General features: G+C 41.9%; 2 protein-coding genes and 1 non-coding gene across 4 annotated transcripts in view; 2 read left to right on the top strand and 1 right to left on the bottom strand.

Moving 5' to 3' along the window:
* The window catches only part of LOC142043373 (transmembrane 9 superfamily member 2-like), a 34,637-nt gene extending 32,546 nt beyond the window's left edge, over positions 1 to 2,091 (bottom strand). Inside the window, exons 1-2 of the mRNA XM_075054526.1 lie at positions 1,856 to 2,091; positions 1,238 to 1,305 (exon numbers count right to left, since the gene is read on the bottom strand). Coding sequence (XP_074910627.1) covers positions 1,238 to 1,305; positions 1,856 to 1,972 — 185 coding nt within the window. The 5' untranslated portion in view covers positions 1,973 to 2,091. The remainder of the gene's footprint in view (positions 1 to 1,237; positions 1,306 to 1,855) is intronic.
* A 4,916-nt stretch (positions 2,092 to 7,007) lies between these two features.
* RBMX (RNA binding motif protein X-linked) lies at positions 7,008 to 17,893 on the top strand. 2 transcript variants are annotated; one of them, XM_075054362.1, is made up of 9 exons: positions 7,008 to 7,092; positions 8,556 to 8,682; positions 8,880 to 8,986; positions 14,482 to 14,653; positions 15,760 to 15,876; positions 16,245 to 16,359; positions 16,477 to 16,602; positions 16,694 to 16,782; positions 17,285 to 17,893. In XM_075054362.1, exons 2-9 carry the CDS (start codon positions 8,574 to 8,576, stop codon positions 17,590 to 17,592), a joined length of 1,143 nt encoding a protein of 380 aa, XP_074910463.1. In that variant the 5' UTR covers positions 7,008 to 7,092; positions 8,556 to 8,573; the 3' UTR covers positions 17,593 to 17,893. The 2 variants fall into 2 exon arrangements, with proteins under 2 accessions (XP_074910463.1, XP_074910462.1); XM_075054361.1 differs by having other exon boundaries at positions 16,679 to 16,782.
* Positions 8,737 to 8,809, top strand: LOC142043423 (small nucleolar RNA SNORD61). Its single transcript, XR_012654044.1, has one exon. It is a non-coding gene; the product is annotated as a small nucleolar RNA SNORD61 (small nucleolar RNA).
* Positions 17,894 to 24,888: the final 6,995 nt, after the last annotated feature.

Here is a 24,888-nt window from a genome sequence, read left to right as displayed (position 1 = left end):
TTATGTACTTAACATGGCAGTATTCACGCTTCTTCTGGCAGGTAAAAATTGGAGTGCCTTTGCAAAGAAATTTGGTATATATCATATAGAAATATTTCTATTTTCATATCAATTTCAACCAAGATATATCACAGCTGAAGTATCTCTAACAAAATGCATGATGCATAATCCAAGCATTCTTCTCAAATGGCTATTTAAACAAACAATAGAATGTCTCACAGAAGGAAAAAAGAGACTACACTACAGACTGTCCATTTCTCTTGCAAAAAAGTTTCAGAAAAACAACCACACCCCTTTCTTAAAGGAGTCCTTACAAATAGTATTTAACATGAAACATTGTTCCAAAGAAGGGAAGTGCTTTTAATATTAATGTGCCTCACTGCCAATTGCCATTCACCAATTCTTTTCAACTACATACAGTCTGAAACAGCTGAATATGGGAGAGAGAACATAACCATTCTGGATCTTCGTTACTTAAACACAGGTAGCAGTAGGTTAAAAAAAAAAACCACAAAACCAAAACACTTATCTTTTGGGAGTAAGTACTTTTCCTCACTAAGTGGTCCTAAATTCATTGGCTTCCATAAAGTTTAATATGAATAGAGACACTGGGGGCTTTCTGAGCTAGTCTCTGGTCTTGCTGGTACTGTTGCACTGCACAGGATAAGACCTACAACACCTTCAAGCTTCTCTTTCCTGTATGCCCAATAGCAAGACTACAAATCATATTGTGTATCATTGCTTTGTAGGCCTATAAATATCTGCAAAAGCAGGTAGTAGTTTTCATAGACAATAATAAAAATTAAAAACCATGAATTAGATACAGAGCTTTGGTGGAAAAAGGAAAAATAACAGACTCGTCTTCCGATTTGTTTTAGTTGCCAGAAACAAGGAACACAAAACTCCTGGCTTCCCAGATTTGACTAGCAGGAAGAACTTTCAAACGTATCAAACAGTCAACACTAAATCTAGTACTCAGCTCAAAAACATGCACCCATTAGAAACCCAGCAGCCTTGTCTTTAACAGAGGACTGGCAGTAGGCACACGTGTGGCCTTCATCCTTTCCAGTCTCTTGTTTTTCACTAGTGCCACCAAGCACTGGGTTTACTCTTCCATCCCTACATCGAAAACACTGCTTCAAGAAACACGCGCGCTGTATCAGCAGTTGCATCACTGCACTGAGAACAGAACACTGGTTTTCCAAACGCTTCTGGAAGGCTGTTGCAATGTACTTACGCATCATACTCGTATGGCAGAACTGATTCAACCGAGTCCAGTCTGTTCACGAAGAGCTCGATTAATGACTGAAACGAGGAAGGCCAGGAGGAAAAAAAAGTGTGAAAATACAGACTTGCAAAAAGGAAAGCGTGACCGACAGGAAACGCATGGCTAGCTTGCAAGAGCTGTTAAAGTTTCGTAGCTCGCCTTCCGCGGCAGAGTTACCACAGACTTCTGACAGGCCCCGACCGCCGCCGCGGAGCTGGGCCACGCCAGAGCCGCCCTCCCTCGGCAGCGCCGCCGCCACAGGAGGCTGCAACCAGGAACCGAGCACCGGCGAAGGACCCTCCCGGCGCTGACTGGAAAGTTCAGTGGGAAAGGGGGAGGTTTTCACCGTAAAAAAACCCAAACAACACCAGGTGCACCAAGGCAAAGGGAGCTGGTGGTGGTTGGCTTCCCGGAGCAAAGGTTGCCGCCTGAGGTAGAACGGCCGGAGCCCGCACACAGCGGAGCGGGGGGATATTCGGCGGTCCCCCCCTCTCGCCGCGGAAACCCCGAGCCGGGCAAGCCCCTCTCGGGGTTTCCGCGGCGAGGGGGGCGACCGCCCGTGTCGGGCCCTCCCGTGAGGGCTCTCACCTTGCAGCCCTCGCTCTCCTCGCCCTCCTCACAGAAGCTGACAGGCGCCAAGCCGGGCAGGTAGAACGCGGCGCAGAGAGGCGCCACCAGCAAAAGTCCGGCCGCCAGCAGCCTCATCTTCCAGCCTGAAGGGGCGAAGGCACCATGAGCCGAGGCTGCAGCCCCGACTCCCCCGGCCAGCGCCTTGCAGAGGCGGCCTCAGCTGAGGCGGAGGCCGGTAGCGGCGGCGTCACAAGCGCGTTGGGTCGCGGCGCCTGCGCGGTGAGGGGGTGAGGCGCTGGGCGCCATCTTGAGGCAGGGCACCCCGAGGCTCGGCGGGCGTTCTCACGGCGGCCGTTGTTGGCACCGGCACGTTTGGGCGGGCTGTCGCCTTCCTCTCGGTGCGGAGGCGGTGGTTTCCCTTCTTCCACGCCCACCTCAGTCCATTTTCCCAAAGTCCCCTGTGGTGTCTTGTACCAGAACCTCTTTTCAGGGTTTAGTCCCCAGCATAGCAGAATAACATTTAAATGGGATTTTTACCAGCTCAGAAATTAGGGGTGGAAATTCAAGATTTTGTACTGCAACCTTTATCTGCAACCCTGCTTCTTTTAAGAATTATATTTGATTTTTTTTCATGTCTGTTTTAGCATCTCGCGATGTTTGCAGCCAAGAACAGTGGGATGCACACCAGCTCATGGTGTCCCGTGGCTCCTTGCTGCAACGCAGCCACGGTAGTGCCACAAACGTGATGCCAAACTCCAGGCTCGCTCATTCAGGTGGCAATGGCAGGAGCAGTGCTCAGGGACACCTGCAAAACCTGTCTGAGAAGCAGGGTAAGTACAAGTGATGGCTGCAAGCCGAGCTCCGTGCCACCATGGCAAGACAGATACTCGCTGCTAAGACATTGCACTAAAGGCATTGCTGCCAATACGGGGTAGACACCACCTCCATCTTCTTCCCTGTATTTCCTGTTTAGGCAAGCTGTTGCCACTCTGGTTTCCAACCTGTTACATTACATTTGCATTACCCCTGCAAAACCTCCACGTCCAACAATTTTACCCAACTCATCAGTCAGTAGTGACTTGCCCTTACCATAGGACAACACCAGGCAAAAGGAGGAAGAATAAAGGGTGTATAACAATTGCTTATCTTGTGTCTTCTCAGCACAGCCTGGAAAATTTGAGTTGCCATTTCAGGCAGCTCCAGCTCTGTCTTAGGGACCTGTGATCCACCTTGTATTGCTAAACTGAAAGAGGCCACAATTAGATCCCAAACAGGTGATTTGGGAGAAGCACATTAGTGAGTCCCAGTTTAGAAATGGTTGACAAAGTCAGTGCCAGAAACAATTACTGTGTGCTGCTCTCATCTACTCTAGTCTGAGTTTCACAGGGGAAAAATGCTGAATTTCTATGAATACCTATCAACTGACAGCTGCCTAGAAAATTGCTCTTTGTCATGAAAGTATTAAACTGATCTTTTCAGTTATTAGTTTTTGACTATATATCTAGAGGGAATTACATACTCTTTTTGATTCATTCTGAATGAGTCCTATGTGATCAGATTTTTTATATATTCATTAGTCCTCATCCCCCAGCTCTCCTGAACCCTTTATCCAGTTTAAACCCAAGGTATGATAAACTTGGTAAAAGGCCAATACGTTTGATGAAAATACGCAGCATGGTACAAGGGAGATCCAAAGGACTGCCCTCTGTATGAACAAGTTTGTAGTGTAAATTCAACTACATTGTTAAACATCATAGGATTAATTCAAGAGAGTGACATTTTAGGTGAAAGCTACCACAAAAATTCATAGAATACTACCCTCATGGAATGTTGTCCACCTCTCTCATCTAGTGGGCCCATTTTTATGGTTATCAATGAAAAGGCATGAAGGCATCAGTTTAGATGTATGTGGGTTTGTAAGTAATATACTTAATTGCATTTCTTCTACTTTTAAAAATGTAAGGAAAATTTTCTAAGCTGTGATAATGCAAGGGCAAGTATATCTATGCCAGTCAGATAGCAACTGTTTTCTATGTAAAGGCTGGTGGAGTTTTCCTGGTCTCCGTTTCCCCAGTTATCCCATCTAAGCCCATTTCCTATTCTGTAGGGGCCAGGGTTAGGACCTCTTATTACTATCTTCATTTCCTATCAGAAAATTCAAAGTTGAGAGATCATTTGCAAAAGAAACTGTCATGGCTCTTCAGCCTTGAACTCAAGGATAAGAGGGATTAGTTTCCATGCAGACTGCAGTTTGTTCCCTGAAGATTTCTGTAGTTTTTCTACAAAAATTTGAACTTACAAAAATGAAAAAAGAGAGAGAGAAGGAGGAAGAATTAGAAGAACTGTATATCTTCTAATGCTCTAGCAAAAAGATCTGTCTCACTGAACTTGGAGCAAGACCATACATAAACTATGTACTGGAATACAGTAAAATACTGTTCCGGTTTGCAGTGTAGATGGAACTAAGGTTTTGATGAGAAGCCTGATGAAGATATCTTTTAGGACAAAGGATAGAAGAATTTGACCCTAATACAATTACAGCAGTTATGTTCAAATGCTGTTTCAAATGTAATTAGGTTCGTGCTAATCCCATCTAGCTACATGTACAGTACGTGTTAACAGAATGTTAATAAAATGAAGCCTGGAGTTACCAATTAAATATTTTACTCTTTTAATCAGAGGAAGAAAAAGAGACTTTCGTTTGTATATGCTTGTCTTTCCAATTACTTGGGAGGCAGTCAGCAAATACTCTACTGTAGGTCACAGAAGCACACAGAGACTTCACACATAGAGGGAGACTATTTTTAGCATGTTTCTTACAGGACTAACAAATAGCTTTAGTTTTCATTATCCATTCCAGGGAGGCTCTGAGGTTTAAATTATTCTGCATTGAAACTAGAATTTGAACCTTTTTTTCATATGATAATTGGATGAGTATCTAGCTATGCCATTCTTCAGCAACCGCATTGTTATCATGTGCAGTGCCCTCCCACTTTGTTACCCAAGGTCATCTTTCTCTTTTCCTGTGCACAGTAACAGCATCCAGAAACTCTTAGCATCTATGCTGGAAAGGTATGTACTACAGTCTAGAGAAGTGTTTGAGAGATACCTTCTTTTGTATTCTCAACAGATCTATGAGGTAGTCTGAAGTAATGTTGCCTTCTGCTTTCCTAACACAAAGAGCAGATGAATATCAGTAACTGAACAGAGGAGAGTGAAAAGCTGAAGATAAGGGTAAAGTCTGATGTTCTCTTACCAGGATGCAACAATTATGCAGCTCTGCAACTGTAACAGCACTGGGCAGTATCAGTAGAGTCTATAGACTCTGTGGCACCTCTCAGAAGTGACAGAAGTCACAGAGGAGTTGAGCGATGTCCATCCCATGTGTTAAGAAAGTGGATAAGGTAACATGCTGGTGGACCATATTCTTTGTCTCCTATGACTCTTACAAGACAACATGGCCTAGGAAACTATACTACTGTTTCAGATTGCTTCAACTCCACCCAACCCCTCCTACCCCTCCATGCAGCTGGTACAAAAAACGGTGTGGGAACGAGTCAGAAGGGCAGTAGATACAGGTGGGAAAGGGGGCATTTTGTTCCTTTCAGCTCCCAGCAGGTTTGTTGTAGAGCCCTGCTAGCCCTAGGGATGTCTCAATGAAGGCATGCGATGGTGTCTATAAGGAAAGGGATCGGTGTATGCAAGCAAGAGACTGAAGAGGTACCGGGCACCGCTGCCTGCTATACAGCATGGATACCCTTTGAAAAGCCCTAGGAAAAACCACCTGGTGACCTGCTGCAGCTGATGCAGGTCCACTACAGGAACGTGGGGTGGCTCTGGAGACCAGCTCCTCAGACCAGAGAGGCATCCCTCAGCACCACAGATTCCCAGGAATGCACAGGGACTGGCCATTGGCATCCTCTTACTCAAACACGGGATCAGGGGATTCACCTGAGGTTCTAAGTCCTCTAGTTAATCCTAGTGGGATTTCAGCATGGGAACGAGGTATATTAAATAATTTACCTGTGATACATCTTGGCACTGTTCCCTCACTGCACAAGGATGAGTCAGAGGAGCTATATGAAATCCTAAAACATTCAAGGAACCTGCAATTCCTTAGCTTTTACACCTTGAAGTAATCAACTGTAAGGGTCCTTCTTCAAGGAATAGGAATGGGTGTTATTTACAGGTCCTGGCTGACAGTTTTCAGTGACCAAGTTCACTGTGCTTCTGGAATTTTTATAAAAGGTAAAGGAGAGAGACTTGCAACATAGCTGTCCTGTTTAGAAACCACAGAGAGTACACGATCAGACAACTTCGCTTTTGTTTTTGTCACTTAAGTTTTTAAGAAAGTGACAGAAAAATCCATTTTTGTTTTTCAATTAAAAGACTGAGTAGCAATTAGACTGGCTGACTCTGATAGGCCTTGTTGACCGATTAGTACTGGTTTAGATAATCTACAAATTCAACTTATGAAAACTTAGTCAATTTCTGTATGCACAGGCTTGCTCCTAACTTTTCAGCTATGGGATTTAAACCAGCAGAAGAAAATAGCTGCAACTGAACTTCAGGTATAATTAAAAAATTGAGTTGGTCGAACTAGTGCAAACCTTCGTGCTGTCAACAACAGATTTCATTTTAAGCCACACTTATCTGAGCCTACTGTAAGTCTCCAAGGAAGGGGTATTGGCACACACATGTACTAATGAAACGAACTGAAAGTGCCTTTAAGGCAGTTTTGGCTGAACGGGGTTAACCTCCCGCACAGACACTTCCCCAGAGTCCAACTGACCCTGTGGTGAGTGATTTTGCTTCCAAACCAGTGACGCGACCGCTCCTCCGCGCACCCCGCTGCCAAGCGGGACGAGGAGCCGGCAGACAAAGGGGAAGCGCTGCCCGCGGCGGTCCCGCCTTTCCCAGCCGGCAGGACCGACCCGCGCTCCCGTAGAGCGGCTCACGCCCCCCACCCGCGGCCGGTGCGCGCCCGGACCGAGCGCTCCGTGCCCCGCAGCCCCCCGGCGGGCCTCTCCCCCCACCCTCCAGCCGCGGGAGGGCTGATCCGCCCCGCGGCGTGGGGGCTCCGCGCCGGCCCCCCGGGGACGCCGGCGCGCCTCGGCGGGCTGCGGCCTCCCCCTGCCGGCCTCGCCGCCGCTTGCATCCGGGGCTCCACAGCCGGCTGGTGACGTCAGCGGTATAAAGGCCCGCAGCGCCTTTGTTCGCCCTCATTGCGCAGTTGCGGTTCGGCGCGAGCGGAGGTGAGTGCCGCCGGGCGAAGCTGAGCGGGCCCGGGGGCTCCGGTGGAGGGGGAGAGCGGGGGTCGTGCGGGGCGGCAGCGGGCCGCGGAAGGCGGCGGCGCGGCGGAAGGCTCGGCCCGTGGGTGAGGGAGCTGTGTTCCGCACGCCCGCCGCTGCGGGCCCGAGGTGAGGCGAGGCGCGGCGGAGCCAGGCCCGCCTCCCTGCCCGCCTGGCCCTGCATAGGTTGGAGGGAAAAGTGCGGCTGTGGTGGGGTGGGGTGGTGTGGGGGGGTCCCAACCGCGTGAGGCGCGGTGGCCGCCATTTTAGGTGCGGGGGGTTCTGCTCGAGGTCCCGCCGCGTGGTCCTCCGCATCCCCGCAGAGGACGAAGGGAGGGCGGCGGCCGCGCTTGGAGGGCCGGGCGGATAGTTCAAAACGGGGCTCGGGTTAGCGCCGAGGCGGTCGATTTGGCGCCGGGAGGGAGAAGAGTCCCTGCCAAAGGTGGCCGCCATTTTGTGGAGGTGCCTGGAGACCGCGGAGGGTCTGACGCCCCCCCCCCCCCCCAACCTCCCCCGCCCCGTTCCCCGGCGCGGCGCGCGCCTTCGCCGGGTAGAGAAGGGGGGCGGCCGCGCGCGCCCGCGCCGCGGCCTCCCGGGGCGGCCCGTCCCCCGCCGGTCTCCTGCTTCCGGGGGGGGCTGCTTTGTCCCGGCTCTCCTTGTGTGCCGGGGAGCTGCGCAGGCCCTCCTTGAACGCTGCTGCGGGCTTTCCCGCCATAGGTAGGGCTGGGAGGCAACCGGGTAACGTTTGTCCACAGGCGCCAGGCGTTTCGCCAGGCGCTTCGAGGTTTTGCTTTGTCTAAGGCTTTTTTTTTTTTTTTTTTAATTAAGTCTTCTCGCCTTGCCTTAGCCGTGGCTTTGCTGTGTAGCACTGCAGCGATGGTCTGGTATCTGTTCAGGCTGACGCGTTGTGTAGGCCAGGATTTTGGCGTACTCTTGATGTTCTTTAAATAATTCAAAGAATGAGTTTAATGTGGAATATTGTTTCAAGCTGACTTTAAAGTTAATATTTTGGTATTACTTTGACATGCTAAGTAAATTTCTTGAAATATCTATGGCAGGATTTAGATGCTAGGGTTACCATCGAGGCAAAAAGGCAGTAATCCTGAAGGACTTTTCATATTCACCAATACTACTTGATCTTAAGAGACTTCTCATCAGTGCTTTGTTCCACTCCTTTAAAGTTAACTTAATCTATTTGAAATAGACTGTATAGTGTGAAGAAGTAACTGAAGGCAGTACTACTAGTTGCTTCAGTCTAAAAATCTTAATTTTATGTTCTTTATACCTCATATCTCTTAATTGTCATCTTGCTCAAGAAAATTTGCTTGTGTTTTTGAAGAAAGAAGTAATTTATACTCCATGAAGTGGTATGGAAGTCTCTGTTGCAGTCTGATGTTTTGTTAATAACAACCTTATGCTTTTAATAGGTCATTTGCGGAATCAAAATGGTTGAAGCAGATCGTCCTGGGAAACTGTTCATTGGGGGCCTGAACACAGAGACTAATGAAAAAGCCCTTGAGGCTGTATTCGGCAAATATGGACGCATTGTGGAAGGTAAAAAGAAAACCCTGTGATTTAAAATACTAAAAAATAAAAAGCAACAACATAGCTGTGATGACTTTTTTGGCATTGATCATCTGAAATGATGGTGCTTTCATGTCCTCTAAGAAGTTCTGAGCTTAAAAGGTTAAATAAAGGTTAAGTGTTAGTACCTAATTACAGGAAAGAGTAATGTGACTTTATTTCTGCAGTCCTTTTGATGAAAGACCGTGAAACCAACAAGTCCAGAGGATTTGCGTTTGTCACGTTTGAGAGTCCAGCAGATGCAAAAGATGCTGCCAGAGATATGAATGGAAAGGTAGGAATTAAGACCAATTATATGTTGCTGTTGCTACTGACCAGCAGTATTGATCTTTACGGTAAATTAACTAGTAATAAAAGTTGGAAAGACAATGTGTTAGAAGATCCTGGAGACAAGTCCCAGTTTCAAATTTGGCAAAATGTCTCTGTCTCCATGAGGCTCAAATCACTTTTTCCTGATTATGGATGTGACTGTAGAAAGTGAAGTCTGGCTGTCAGCTACAATCTCCTTTTTTATTTTTTTCAATTGGTGATGGAGGGCTTGTTATTAGTCAGCTCTTCATTCTTGCATGTCTCCTATAATGTTTTTATCATACTGGAATACAATGTTCTGTAAATTACACTTCAGGGAAGTGACTTACCTGAAAACTATTAATGGTTCCCTTAACATGGGTTTAATGTGACTTCCCTACTTTGCTGGAGTGTTGATGTGCTATCTGGTGATCTGTAGATAACCTCCTACATCTGTGAGTTGCATCATAAATCTACTTGGCATGTATAAGGACTGTCTTGCCAGTTAATGTGAAATAGCTTTGCAGTTAGCCAGCAATTGAATTTGCTTGTTTACACTCTACAATGCAACAATATGACTTTAACAGGAAATAAAAATTTAATGCATATGTAACATCTTTTAAAAAGAAAAACTTAGGAATTTGGAGGAAAAGTTCTGAGATAAATACCAGCATAGTTTCTCAAAGGAATGCAGGCTGTTATGATCTGTGTTTGTTCTGGCACGTGTTTGAGAAGCTAGATGCAAGTTTGCAACTTAATGGTCAATATAGCTGCTTATTGTCATAGAGGTGCTGTCTCTTTAGGCAGTGAAAGATGTCTTCTCAGTTAACTTGAATTTCAGACTCTGGTGTTCAATGCATAATCTGAGCGGTTGTGTTAAGGTCGTGCTGTGTTGGCCTTTTTCTAAGTAGTGTCTCTGAGATGCCGTTCATATAAGGTGAAGAAGCTTCTACTGATTCTGATTAATTAACACTTGGGATTTTGATAGCTGTTTGTCTTGTTAGTGTAAGACATTGAAAGAAAAATGTCAGTCATTGATGTCAGTAAGTAAAGTGTAACATTTGTATTTTGGGAATAAGAAAATGAGCTTGCTGCAGTGTTCACAGTGAACACAAACATTAAAACTTCCTTATTTTGTGTGACAGCAGCTTTTCTGCTGTGTGTACATAGTTTCTGGGTGCTTCAGGACAACCTCATGACAATTAGTATTACTTTCTTTGGAGACTTGCTTCCTCTTTAAACAAGTTCATAGTTTTTGCCAAGGCAGAGAGTGACAAGTCAGATAATGTCTTTTCTCTACCAGCCTAAACATCCTTAAAGGTGCTCCTTTTATTGAATTTTATTTCTCCATTGTGTAGTTTGCTACAGTTCTGAAGACTTGTTTACTGCAGTTCTTAAATACCGATTTCCTCTGAAGTAGTCATTACAGTGAACCCTCACATAAGGTAACTTCAAGCACCAGCAACTAATTGTCAGACTGAAAGGAGTTCAGTCACTAATCCTAAGTGTTTGTGGAGTGCAGCTTTCAAGTGAAAATCCCTCTGAAAATAATCACCAACTGTTCTGAATCTTGAATGTTGTGGCATGTGTTTGGTCACATTGGAAGCATTTAGGAGAGTAATGTGTAGTGAAGTAGCTAAATGAGATTGAATGTTTGTGGCTGAGGTAATGTCTACGTGTTTTGGAATGCACCATCTGCATCATTGTCAAGAAATGCTAGAAAATACTGCCTTGTGGATCATCATTCTCATGGTTTCTGTCTTCAACACTACAAATCTAAAAGTACCTTCATCTGCTTTGAAATTGGAACATAAAATAGTGTATGAAAAGAACATCCTCGCTTGGGATTTGGCCTAGAGTGACCTTTTTAATGTAAACCTTTAGGTGCTGCTGTGTATCGTTCCAGTTCTGTACTGGTCTAGCTTGGTTTGACCATGGATATGAAAGATGTGGAATATGTTCATGAAGTAGTCTCTCATCCTCATCTTCAGAAAGCCTTCTGGACAATAAGTACTGCTTGTACCTCAAAAAGACTCTGCATTCTAGATCTGAGGAGGAGCAATGTTTGAGGCATGCTGTGGGAAGAGATTGTTACAACAAGTCAGAACTGGGAGCTTTTCAGTCTATCTGGAAATGATGGATCGGAGCACTCATGAGAATTTCAGGCACTTAATATGAAGCAGCAGAAGCACTGTGCAGACGATAGTTCAAGCACTCTGAAAAGTTGACCTGTAGCCAGGGGGAAGAGTTCTGCATCGCCAGTGTGTTGCTCATTCTGTCATTCCAAAGGAATTCAAAGTTGCAGCCCGTAGAAGAGGCCGATTTAGAGAGATTCTGCAAGAGTGAATTTGCATTTGATTTTTTTGCTTCGCAAATGTTCATGAAAAACGTATATCCAATGTTTTACTCCTTTCTGGGTGGGGGGAAGGAAGGGGGTTAATTATATTTCATTCTAAAATGGGACAAGCATAGACTAGTCTAAGCTTGCTTGTTGAAGATTAATTTCAGTCCTGCAGAAAGAGGTCAGGAGATAATGATTTTGGAGTGGGGGTGGAGATTTTTTCACTTAAATTTCTTCTCTACAGCGTGTCTGAGCAGCACAGAAGAAATGTTAGAAGTACTTTACCATAGCATATTACTAGTCTTCTTTAAGAACCTTAATTCATGGTAGTCAAGACTACATCCTGATGTCATGAAGAGTAGATGCTAATCTGGACACAAGTGTGAATATTCCAAGTCTGTAATGGTCATTCTGTGCAGTAGGCTGTTCTCATGATCTTTTGATTTTTAAGTCCTGAGGACAAAATGGATAATTAAAGAGAGGATATGACCTTAGAGGAAACATCCAGGACAAGCCAAAGATTTAGTTCCAGTGTAGACCTGCCAAGCCAGCTGGACTGTGTTAAGAGGTTGGAAGCAAATACAATAATACAAACAACAGTCTAAACTGTACTCAGTGCTACTGAAGGTTGTCTTCCTCTAATCAACAGAAAGTGTTTCCAGTTCTTATGGTGAAGAAGTGATACAATACATAGAAGCTCAGCCTGATAAGAAATGATCTTCAGTTCTTGAATATATTGGGGGAAAGGAAGCCCGCTTGATGTGCCATCAAGGAACATAGAGGAATGGTGGAGTCACTGCAGCATCAACAGTAAAATGGTCCATTGGAGAGGAAATGCCTATGTGGCATTAGGTTGCAGTTTCATGCAAATTTCTGTAACAGTTTCTTCGGAATACTGGATTTCTGCCCCACTCCCAAAATTTCCTAAATTTCATTCATCTCTTCGGTTGGAACGTTGAACAGGTTGCAGGACAGTTCTCTGATTCTGTTTGGTTAAGGTTCCCTGGCTCACCTTGCAAAGCTTTATAGATTGTTCATTCCACATATAGGAGTTTTTATGATTGCCAATCTATTATTATCCTTAAATGACTCGTATCTTAAATTACTTTCCTGGTTTTTAGCACCAAGGTGACTCCACTTCATGGTGCCCGTATGCTAAAAATGCTACTCTAACACTCTGAGTCAAGGTTATAAACACCAACTAAGAGTGTTCATGTTGGCAGGTGGTGCTTTGGGCTCATTGAAAAAAATTTCTTATTCTGAGATGGCTTGTGTGAGTTTTATCTGTTCAGTGACATAAGACCTTTCTTCTTTGAGCTAAGAACCTATAAAATGAAGTTGTCCCTTCTGCTTTAAAAATACAACAAACTTTGACAAGTATCTTGTGGTTAACAAAAGAGAAATAATCTTCTTGGACCTAATGAAAGGTCTTTTTGGACCTTAGGCATAGCTTTTTAAGACTGCTTGCATAAAGCAGTTTCAAAAGAAACCTATCTTTTGCCTAGGTAAGATGCGTAAGTGCAAGGCAGAAGGAAATAGGAGGAGAAATGATAAGGAAAACTGTACCTCCTACATAAAAAAGGGAAGAACTCGGACCTAGCATCCAGGTTTTCAGAACCCATGCTAGCACAGGGGGATGGTGTTTGGTTTCTAAACTTCAAACAAGCTGTCAAGAATCTGCCATGAAATTGAGGACAACAGTGGTCATGATGGCAAAGCTTAAGGCTTCAAGCCCACTGTTACTGTTTTGAGAAGGATGCCAGAGACCGATGAATGATAATAATGGCAAAATAATATGATACAAACTGAGAAGTTCCAGTGATGAGAGGTACTAATGCTCGCTCCTGGAATGTTTCAGCTTGTCATGTGAAAAGACTTAATGAGGAACCTTCCATAAGTAAAATACTTTTATTAAGTCAAAGCCAAGACCAGTATGATTTTGCTAGTATTAATTTTTTTCCTCACAGTGGGTTAAATTGGACCTGTGGCTATACACATGGATTTTTCAAACAGTAGCTACAACTACATATGGTGGCAGAATACGTGAGCTACTAAAGTGGATGATTTCAGAGAGGTCTAGATTTCAGTGGAGAACAAAAAAGATTCAGTACCTCAGTAAAATACTATCAGCAGTTGGGAGTAAGACATTACTAGCAATAGAAACCGCTTCCTACCTGTATAATTCATTAGTTGTCATAGCAGAGTTAAATATTTAACTGCTAAAAAAAGGCAAATAAACCATGTTTGCCAGGATAGATGTGCAGTAACCTAACTTCAGGAGAGCTTGTGATCTTGGCTCTGCTATAATTACCAAATGTGTGGTGTCTGAAAGATTATACATAAATTTGATTAATCAGGTTGAGTTACTCAGTATGTCTTACCACCTGCTCATGTTTGAGGTACAATAGTTGGCCCCACAGTTCCTGTTATTGCAGGTTTATATTCCAGAAAAAGCTTCTACTTTTTTTTTCCCCTGCCAAAAAAACACACAACAAAACCCCCAAACAAACAAAACCCCAAAGCACCTCCACTCTGGAAAAGCAAGTAGTAGAGTAAATTGTGTCAGTCACCTTTTTTGAAAACCCAACTTGAAACAGTAGAAAAGAGGGGTGAATTATCATACTCAGTCTGCTTTGTAGATGCTGAAATTACTCCTAAATACTTCAGTGATCACCGTTTTATCAGGACATCAAGAAAATGTACTAAACGGCCTCCCCATTGCCAGAAATCCCAACTGAAGCTAAGATACCTTCAGCTTAATCCTGTAACTACTGGTGCAGTCCTAGTTTGGTACAAAAGTCCGTGGCAATTGAAAGTAATTGGAGATCATAAATCGTGTTTCATTTACAGAATAAATGACATGGGGCTGCCGTAATCATTGGACGCTTGTGTTTTCACTGAAAGTCCTTTCTGATGCTGCTCTGTATTTTTTTTTTTCGTCAATACCACAAGAATGAAGTACTGTAGAAATTAGGCCCAACATGCTGCTGAGTACATGGGCACTAATACTGAAGACTGAAATCAGTTCTAGAGTTTCTCTAACTTTATAAAATGGAAGCCCTATAATAGTGAAGCAAGAGGGGCTTAATTTAAGAAATACAAACGTGACTGAGCAGTAAGTAAAGCAGCTTCTTCTTTAGTCATTAGATGGGAAAGCAATTAAAGTGGAACAAGCAACCAAGCCATCCTTTGAAAGTGGTGGTAGGCGTGGGCCGCCACCCCCTCCACGAAGCAGAGGTCCTCCCAGGGGCCTTAGAGGTGGAAGAGGCGGAAGTGGCGCGAGAGGACCACCTTCAAGAGGGAGTCACTTGGGTATGTATTTACCTCTCTCATTATATACTTGGACAACATACAAGACAATCCCATTGGAAGATGACAATAATCCTACTGGAAAAAAAGTCAAACAGCTGAATAGTGCACTCCTTGTTCTTTATTAAAATGATGAAATATGATCTCGGCAGTTTAGTCAAATTTTTGGTTAGGCAAGTACACCTTAAGAAAAGGCTTTCAAATATGAAGATTCCCTTCTACAACTAACACTCCACTTGACTTTTGGCTGTGAAAGAAAAGCAAAACTCCTGCCCTGCACGTGAGAAAGGAAGCTTTCTGGTATTGAAGTTGAAAAAGCGATTCTCTTCCACCAGGGAAAGGGAACTGCCTTTCATTCTTACTAGCAAGAGCTCTAAACTTACTAAATTCTAGGACTGATCCTTCCAGATCATAGTGGGAGTTAGGGAAGCTAAGCCTTGTGTGTTGTTATAAAATAGTAGTGTGTTGAGTTGAAGGTTTCTGAAGGGGAAGGATAGTACATTACTTGATACTGGATATTCTTTAACTTAAGATATAGCTATTTATTCAGAGACTTCAGTATCAAAACAAAACTGTTGCTTAACAGAAAAAGCAAGCAGCACCTGAGGTATAACAGTAAAAGCTGTAATGCAGAAAAAATCCCCCTGGAAATAGTGAAAACTCCTGTCTTGAAGAGTCTGTGTAGTAGGTTCTACAGACTCTGTAGGGCCTCTGTTCCCTCTCTATGTAGGATCTTCTCTAGTACATCTTCCCAGGTGGCTCTTGTCTTCTGAGAACACTAACTTGTTGAGCATTAAAGCTGTGACTGATTACAGATAGCAGCTGTCTTTCTCCCTTGTGTCACACCCTGTGGCTTTTGGATAAGTTCTAAAAGACAGTTTTTGACAGGAATTTAGGCTGTGGAAAGTTAACTTGGTGGGCTCTCAATTCTGCCAGTAGCATCTAGTAGTGGCCAAAACACAGGAGAAGGCTTTGAGGTCTTATTTTAGAGGTTTACTGTTGCTCACATAGTGGTAATAACAGCACATAGGTTATTGTAGTTCAGGCTTTAGGGGCATACAGGTGAACATCACAGAAATAACAATTTGGTTCATGGCTTATCCTTCTAGGGTCTTCTCGAGGGCCACTTCCCATGAAGAGAGGACCACCTCCACGAAGTGGAGGCCCTCCACCTAAAAGATCTGCACCTTCAGGACCAGTGCGTAGCAGTAGTATGGGGGGAAGAGGTAAGGGCTTCATGAATTACTTTGTTGCTTAGCTGTAGCACCTTAGTCTTCCTTCAGGAACTGTTGCAAATCATTGATTTTAACTTAAATCTGCAGTGGGATAGTGTATTGTTTTTCTAATTTATCAGTTCTCTTCATAACAAGGTAATTTTGATGCTGTTTGGAACAATTCGCTGTGATTTGATGATTGTGTTTCTTCTAGTGCAGCTTTAAAACTGTCCAAGCAGAAATGTGAAGTATTACATATGTAGGCTACAGAGATACTTTTAAATAGCTATAAACAGTCTGGTAATACTTACTTGCCTTGAGGAGTCTTCTGTGTGGCTAAATGCTAATTAAGTTTAAAAATATGGACTGTTTCTCTTAAGCTCCTGTGTCACGTGGAAGAGACAGTTATGGTGGTCCTCCACGCAGAGAACCAATGCCATCACGAAGAGATGTCTACATGTCTCCAAGGGATGATGGCTATAGCACTAAAGACGGGTAAATTCTTTTTACTAATTTAGTTTGGCTTTTTTGTTGTTGTTCAGAGAAGGATTTTGATCCCTGATCTTTTGAGGTGTGACATATGGCTAACATACCAATTCTTGTTCTTTATAGTTATTCAAGCAGAGATTATCCCAGTTCCAGAGATACACGGGACTACGCACCACCTCCACGAGACTACGCATATCGTGATTATGGTCATTCCAGTTCACGTGACGAATACCCCTCTAGGGGATATAGGTACCTACTGTTGGATTTTTCTCCCTGTCATTTTATTCTTGCTGTGATCTTACTGATCTGTACTAAGTCTTAGTAGTCTTTCCTCCTATAGTGATCGTGATGGATACGGTGGTGGACGTGACCGAGACTACTCAGATCATCCAAGTGGAGGCTCCTACAGAGATTCATATGAGAGTTATGGTAAGAATCCATTTTGAGGATCATGTAGTAATCTGTACAGGTGTCATAAAATCTGACCTTTACTAGGTTGCTCATGTTTTAGGGGGAAGTGGCACGCTTTTTTTCCCCTACAGTGAAAGTGCAGTTGTTGGTTATCATTTGATCATCTTGTTAAATAAGCTATAAGCTAAAGAAGCAAAGTCTACAGTTCAGAATTGCAACTATCTCTGGAAAATATGGCTGAGTTTCTTCTATAAAATAACAAGCTGTTCTGGAATACCCAGTAAAGAGCCTGCCTGAATAAACACCGTCTTCATTCCTTCAGAGTCCTTAAATCCACTCACTGCCTGATATGCAATCCCCACTTTAAATACCATTAATGTGGCAGATTATATTAAGAACATCTCAATACATACAAAAGAGTAGCAGTAAACATTTAAATACAGCAATTCTGTAAATTCAGATTGAAATTGTTATATATAACTTATGGTGTTGCCATATTACCTGACCATTGACCCTGCAGGTAACTCACGTAGTGCTCCACCTGCACGAGGGCCCCCGCCATCTTATGGTGGAAGCAGTCGATATGATGATTACGGCAGCACACGAGATGGATATGGAAGCCGAGAAAGTTACTCAAGCAGCAGAAGTGATGTCTACTCAAGTGGCCGTGATCGTGTTGGAAGACAAGACAGGGGTCTTCCCCCATCCATGGAAAGGGGCTATCCACCTCCTCGTGATTCTTACAGTAGTTCAAGCCGCGGAGCACCCAGAGGTGGTGGCCGTGGTGGAAGCAGATCCGATAGAGGTGGAGGCAGAAGCAGATACTAAAAACACTCTTAAACTTTTGGACCAAGACAGATTACTTCTCAAAAAAATGAAAAGTGGAAGTTGTTCTATCTTTACTACCAGAGGACTACTAAAAGGAAAAGTTGTTTTTACCTTTTTTTATTGTTGCCTGTTAAGTTTTCCCCTCCATGACTTTTATGCTTTTGTGAGGAAAAGTTAAACCAATGTTTAATTTCATTTCAAAATTGTTAACATTTCTTTCAAAAAGCAAATGTTAAATGTATAAAACTTGAGCTGTGTACTAGTGTTGTAATTTTCAAAGTAAAGTTTCCCTGAAATACGACACTTCCATCTGATTTTCCTCATGAATGGAACAAGCAGTTCTTAAGATCTTCCACACAACATCTAACCATCTAACATGGAGGTGGATTGTTCTACATGTTCAGCATCTCATTCTTAAACAAAGTATTGCTTGTGATTTGGAGGGTGGTGGGGATATTCCACACAAAGTTCAGTTGTGCCTAGAATTTGAAGTCACAGTGTTCCCAATACAAAATGCCTTCAGATCCTTGTGTAAAGAAAAATAGAGGATATCATTCACTTAACCCGAAAAAACAAGTGGATAATACTATTTTCTGCCTTCCTACTGTTTCATGGGGAGTTTGAAAGGATCTCCCCTCCAAATAAATCATGTACATGTAAGTCAGCTACAGAATACTGTAAAAAATAAAAAAAAATTTTGACCAATTCCATCAAAAAAAGAAGCTGCAAAACGATGCTTACTCATACTGTTTCAAATTTTTGCAACTCTGTAGTGTTTCACTTTTAAAGGAACATCTTTGATTCCAAAGGAGAAAATAAGATAAGCAAAGAAGTCTTTCTCTCCAACTTCTCAAAGGCTTATGGCTTCATAAAAACAAGTGAATCTTTCAGCATTCCACAGCTGATTTAAAGCATCAAATGCCTGTGAAACAGCAAAGATGGTAAGCAAAGCAAACTAGTTTTTCAGTCTAAGTCAAAATTGAACCAAGTTATCTTCCTCTAGTACAGTAAGACAAGCTGCACGTCATGGCAATGGAAGTGCTGTATAGATTAAAAAAAAAAAGGAAAAGAAATACTCGCATACATTAGAAGTTCTCCAAATTCAACATTTCTTCTTGGATAAAAGCATTTATGGCACCAATTTTGAAACTAAAGGCATAATGCAGCTCACTGTAGACAGAATATTGCCAAGTAGGGTTGGGAGGGGGTATTTTGTGCCCAGTATCTTTCAGTGAAGATGCTTAAAGAGGCTGCATATACTATTATTTTAACAAAATTAAAGCCTTGTGAAATCAGGAATTGGTTTAGATTGACAAATATCAACTCGGCTATTGGGAGTTTGAAGCAAGCCATTGCAAACTTGACGTTTAGTTGGATGCCTGACTGTTTAGTTTGACACTGCGTTAGAGGGATATCTAGTACATGTGGCAGAACCTGTGGCAAGTTGTTATGACTCAGGTAAAGCCATGAAGTTCAAAAGATGCTCTTGAATATAATAGACGTGAAGACTTCCAACTAAAAAAAAACAAAACCAAACCACAAACCCAAAAGCTTTGTACTACTGTTTAGTCCTCAGTAAATTTTGTCGTTCAACTTATGGATTTAACATGGCAGTGCACCATTGAAAAGGAATGAGAATCCATAAGCCATGCAACCTATCACTAAGCCATTCCAGTCCATTCCAAGCCAGTGAATCCTCCACCACTTAAAAGAGAAGTAGTAAAACTTGCAACAGAATAATCCACAAACCCAAACTTGTGACTTTTTTTACATGGAGGGGGGAAGCACTATAGGTTGACTCATGCTGTAAAATATACTTTTTTCAATTTGTTGTATCTTGTTTTGACTGCAGGGTGATACCTTCTAGAAGATGCCACTGAAGTAATGCCGGTTCATCTGTGTTGATGGCAGAGATGAGTGGTGCCTGCACCAATATATAAGGTAAATGTTGTACTAGTGTAATAGCTGGAAGGAGGGTTTTTGGTGCTTCTGTGTTTATAAATTCAGATGGACATTATTCATGGCTAAATAATATTTTCAACTTCCTGTTTGAATTTTGGAGGAGGAGGTTTAAGTAGGCTTTTTAATCCTACCAAGTTTGGAATGACAGTGAGAGACTTCTCATCTGCAGAAATTGGTCCAATTTGGGTATGGCTGAACATAAAATATGATTACAAATGCACTTTAAATCATGCTGCAGAGAGTATTTAGTCTAGGAATCTTTATAAGACCAGACCATAAAAATCTGAATTGGATTAATAGATGTCAGTACAGACATTTAATTTGTCTTGCTAAATGCAGAACGTGCAATTTAATGATTATACTGAGTATAATCTTTGATTAGGAATTAATCTCTGCAGGGATCCTTGGATTAAATTGCAGACTTCCAGGTATCTCCAGGATGGTTTAAAACTTTGTAGGTCAGCTGTGTTTCATGACTTTGAAGCCTACCCTATTAAAATTATTTTTCAAGTAGATGTAGGAGCAGCTGTCTTCAGACTTTATGTGGAAGAGTGACCGTCTCTTCTGTTCCTCTGATAACTCACCAGGAAAAAAGAAAGTGATAGTGGCTGTCATACAGCTTTTCGGAAAACTTTTCTACTAAATAATTGTTACATAAAAAAAAAGGAAATAAACTTCTAACGTGTGCAAAATCTGTTGAAATCTAGTGTAGAGTGAAGGATACAAACAAATCTCTTTTCCACGGGAGGTATTTAAGCAAGAAGCGTGTGTACTTTTTATGTCTTTTTTTAATTAGTTTTCAAGGTACTCTGTAAATGTAAGAATGTATTTTGCTGTTAGTTTCAAATATTGCTTTTGAGAACCAACTTTGAAACGGTGGAAAGAAAAAGCTGTAGTTGGTACAGTATTGTTCATCTGCCACATGGTTACTGATTTCAGGGAATTTCCATCTTGTGTGATGGACAGGTTCTGTTGCGTACTGTGTGATGTTTGTAGTCTCAGTTGGCTTACAATTTATTCTTCTTGGAGTCTCAGCAACAGCAACTATATAGCTGTGCAGTGCCTTTGTCAGAATATGCCAGTAATGTTTTGTAAATAGTCCTGATAAATTGCTGCTGTTACCTTGATAAAGAAGAAGAAACCACACTTTTATTTCAGGGTACTGGATTGTATTTCAGATCAAATACAGAAGCATCATGAGTGTTTTCTGTTCTGAGTCAAAGGAAGCATATAGTTAAATGAAATAAAAGCTGCTACCTGACCAATTTTTTTTATTTCTCTGTCACCTGATAAAATTTCAACCAACAAAAAGTGTTACTTTGCTTATCTTTGCATTCCTTTTAAGCATGGCTTGAAATATTTAAATCACAAATCCTCCTGGAAAGGACACCATTTGAACTATAGGTATCTCTTCAAAGATTAAAAAACCTAACCTTTTTCATTAAAAAATCACTTTTCATTGAAAAATCACTAATGTCAGTACTATGGCACCAAAGTGGATTAGGGAAATATGTCTAAAAGTAAGCACTTCTCCCTCGCTCCCCCACCAACCTGCAAAACATGAGCAGGAGTCAGTTTTTAAATTTATGGTTTGAGGCTGATCCAGATCACGAATCCTCTAATATAAAGAGATGGGATACTCTCTTTTAATATGCAGCATCCTAGGTGACTTTCAAAAGTTTTGCCAAATCATTGTGTAGGCTGTGTCAGAATGTTTTCATTTTCTTTATATGTGTGCGCTTCAATTCTCTGTATTACCTGGGAAGCAGAAGGTTACTCTTGGCAGGTGAAAAAGCTTCTCTCTCATGGAAAAATAAAAGTGCTTTTTTCTCAATTCACTAGATCTGTTTTGTCACTTACTGCTGGTAGTGGGCCATGTTGTAATTAATAAAAGATATTCAAGATAAAAGCTCACTTTCTCAGCCTACTCTGCAGCTTATAAACATTTCCAAATTCTTAACAGGTATGGTGTGAATGTTAGTTAGGGCGCAGTAAATAGAACTTAACTCATGGCAGCAAAGGTAACACTAACTGTGTAAAAAATAAGGATGTAATTCTACTAATCAGCAAGCTGTTTGCCTTCTCTTGATCACAAGTTTTATTTAATTTATAGTACGTCACTTTACAGATCAGTACCAGTGCATGTACCAGTTTATTACAGGGCTCCTGAGTATCATGCTGAGGTGGTCAAGAGCTAGTGGGATTTTGTGGTAGGCAGAGTTTGGAGGGGGAATACACACAGGAATTAGAGAGGCTTTACTTAGTACTTGCTCTGGAGACAATGCTGGACAAGGACCGTGCATTAATACAAGTAGTCCTCAGATTGTTTTGATTATTGTAGTTGGCTGTTGATGTATTTTCATACTGTTGGGACAAATTGAATATAATCCAAAAGTATGCAGCGTGTATATAAAAACAATCAACTGGAAGATTATTTAGCTTTTTTGTCTCAGTTTCTGAGAGCGTACTAACTTGCATTTCTTTTTTCAGTTGTGGTGACTAGAAGGCGGCAGTGCAGCAGCGGATATGTGTTGGAAAATCGAAGGATAACAAAACGCAACTGACAAAGCTTGGCTTGTGGTGTTACCCACTATTTGTTTTAGAGGGTTGTGTTATCATTCAGGAGTTGCCTTTGAAAGCAGCACTAGTAATCTCTTGGATATAAAAAAGATTCTCAGGTGGAAGTCAATTTCTGTCTGCCATAGCTAACATCTTCCAAGAGTCAAGAGTGAGCATTCTTTTTAGTCAGTATACGTGCTTCAGTAGCTTCTGCAGTAGGAAAATACTCCAGGGCTGCCCTTTAAATAGGGTGCTTTCCATTTATGCTGAAAAAAGGACTAAGTTATATAAAAGTGAGTTTTAGTCCTCCAAAATACAGAGGACTATATTGTTAAAAATTCTTCTTCACCAAGAAACCGTGAGAAGTTCTACTATATTCTTACCTTAACAGTTTTATAATTGTCCAGGCCTTCTGGATGAAAGGAAGTGTTGATGTACTGAGATGGTATTAGTGATAAATCCCCAGAATAATTAAGTGTTCTTCTATGCACTAGTTTCCTGCAAAACTCCAGACAGCACTGCATCTCTTGCAACACGATGCTTTCTTCAAAACTTTGCCTTGATGCATTTTTATCTTACATATACATTGATGTGCCAGTGTAAGTGAGAAGAATCCTCAGGCGCCAGTATTTCATATAGAAAACTAACTTCAGATTGACTGCAGTACTCAAACAGTCTTGACTAAAAAAGTTTATATTGACTTTTGTGGTAGACATAAACTGATCTCATTTAAACAGCTAATGCTCAGTTTATAATGAGTAGCTAAAGAAGAATAAGCATGCGTACCTTGTCTAGGGATTTAAAACTACCTTTGGGTTGTGGGATAAGAATAGCACTTAAAACTTCAGTTACGGACTGCAGATTCTAGGAGTAAGTCTGCCTGTATGTAGCAGATGGGTAGAATTGCAGTATTTCCCAGGGCTAATAAATTTACTGTTAAAAAAAGCATTACGGGTTTTGGGTTTTTTTTAATTAAAAAAAAATACCTGTTACTCAGTGACATTTGTGTGGTGAAAAGATTGCTAGTGTTACATACTGATGGATGTTTATTGTTAAAAAGTGGTGTTGGAGAGTATCTTCTGCAAGAAATAATAATATGCTGTAATATTAAGAGACTCCTTTTTCAGCAGTAGCTTATAGTCTGGGTACTGCTGTTTAGGCTGAACCAGATCATCCTAACTAAAATGTAATGCCAACATATGAGCTAACATACAAAAAAAGGTTGATACCTGCCTAAAATGCTAAATTGTGAGAATGTACTGCCGATGTAAATTAGCTCATGCACTGACTGAAACTTCATCATTGAAAGTCACTAGTTTAAATGTAAGGCATCAGTAGATTCTGCAGAAGAAAAATACTCCAGTATTGTTCTTTGTATCGGGTGTTTTCCCTCGATGCTGAAAAAAAGAGCTGGTGACATAAAAGCAAGTGAGGAGAATCACTGCAGCATGTTTTCTGAACATCTGAATGCTATTCTTAACTTGCTTCTGTTACCATGCTGTTACTGATGTACACGCCATCAGAGTCCTTTGATAACTTGGTATAGCCCTCCCCCACTTCTTATTTTTTAAACTGTGTTACATAGTCATCAGTGGTGTAAATCAGGCTGCAAATAAAAGTCTATTTATAACTTGGGGGTGGAGGTTGACACTGCAAGAGATGATCGACAATTCATTTGATTTCTCCCTGTCAGCAAATAACCGAAGTTGAATTCTTTTACAAAGACAGACCAGAAACTGTTCCTTGCTTGGTGGCTATACATTCATACCCTGGCTTTGTCACTGAATTAATTTTTGTGTAGGGGTGGGCGAACAAACTGGAAGATTTTTAGATGGGTCCTTTCTGAAAGATGCGAGGTTGGCCTCGCTCATCAGAAATGCCTTAAATTTGGGGGTTTTCTGAACATGCTATGTCTCCAGGTCTTTCAGGCAGTTGGTAAGTGTTGAAGATGTGGGAAGTGTTTTCATTTAGTTGTGGTTGCAACCATTAACACCTGTTTGGCTGCAACAGCTGCATGTGAAATAGTCATCAAACTAAACCTGCCTATCTACACAAAGATTTGCTTTAGAAGAGGGAGTGGGTGAAGTACTCTTTGTGTATTCAGGTTTGTAACACTGAGTTTAATGAAGCGGGTGTGTAATTTTCCCTGTGTTGAAATATTTCTCTTTACATCAGAAACTGGTATGTTCTGATGAAACGCCTGAAGTGCATGTCTTACATATACAAATGATTGTCTCCAGTAGATGAATGAGCATTAGCAGTTGTGTTGCCTACTGCCAATTTGGAAAAAGAAAAAGGCTATGAAAAGTGGAGACTGCAAGTACCAACTTCTACAAAATAGTGGTGGTCATGAGAACTGGAAGAAGGAAAAAAAAATCCCTAAAGTTCTTGTAATTAGTAATAAATTTGAAGTGTTTTGCACATACATGGATAGTTGTAGATGTACTTCACCAGATGGCAGTGAGTTTTGTAATTTAGCTTCAGCCAGCTTTATCATTCACACTGGCTGCAGCTATGTGTTACTACTAGTATTTCCACACAACAGAGAACTGGAACTCGTCCTTGCATCCTCATAAAGGTCAAAAGTCTGTCTAACCCTAAAAAGGCAATTCTGATTTCTTACTGGTGGCTGTTAAGAATTATCCTTATGTAGGTCCTAGTACCAATCATAAGACCTGGAAAGTGGAGACACAAAGCCATGCATATTTATCGTATATAATTTTTCCTCTTGCTGTTCTGTTTCTCCTGACCCTTTAAATTACTAGCCTAAGCAGT

The sequence above is a fragment of the Buteo buteo genome, chromosome 22 (genome assembly GCF_964188355.1).
Source record: "Buteo buteo chromosome 22, bButBut1.hap1.1, whole genome shotgun sequence".
NCBI classification, from domain to species: Eukaryota; Metazoa; Chordata; class Aves; order Accipitriformes; family Accipitridae; genus Buteo; species Buteo buteo.
Note: the sequence above shows the minus strand (reverse complement) of the source record. Positions and strands in the feature narration are given on the sequence as shown.

What these genes read in the sequence shown, in the direction of transcription:
- RBMX (XM_075054361.1), top strand. Translation starts at nt 8,574, where the DNA reads ATGGTTGAAGCAGATCGTCCTGGGAAACTGTTCATTGGGGGCCTGAAC. An exon ending in TTCAAGAGGGAGTCACTTGG is followed by an intron (nt 14,654 to 15,759) that starts GTATGTATTTAC and finishes TTATCCTTCTAG; the next exon opens with GGTCTTCTCGAGGGCCACTT. An exon ending in CAGTAGTATGGGGGGAAGAG is followed by an intron (nt 15,877 to 16,244) that starts GTAAGGGCTTCA and finishes GTTTCTCTTAAG; the next exon opens with CTCCTGTGTCACGTGGAAGA.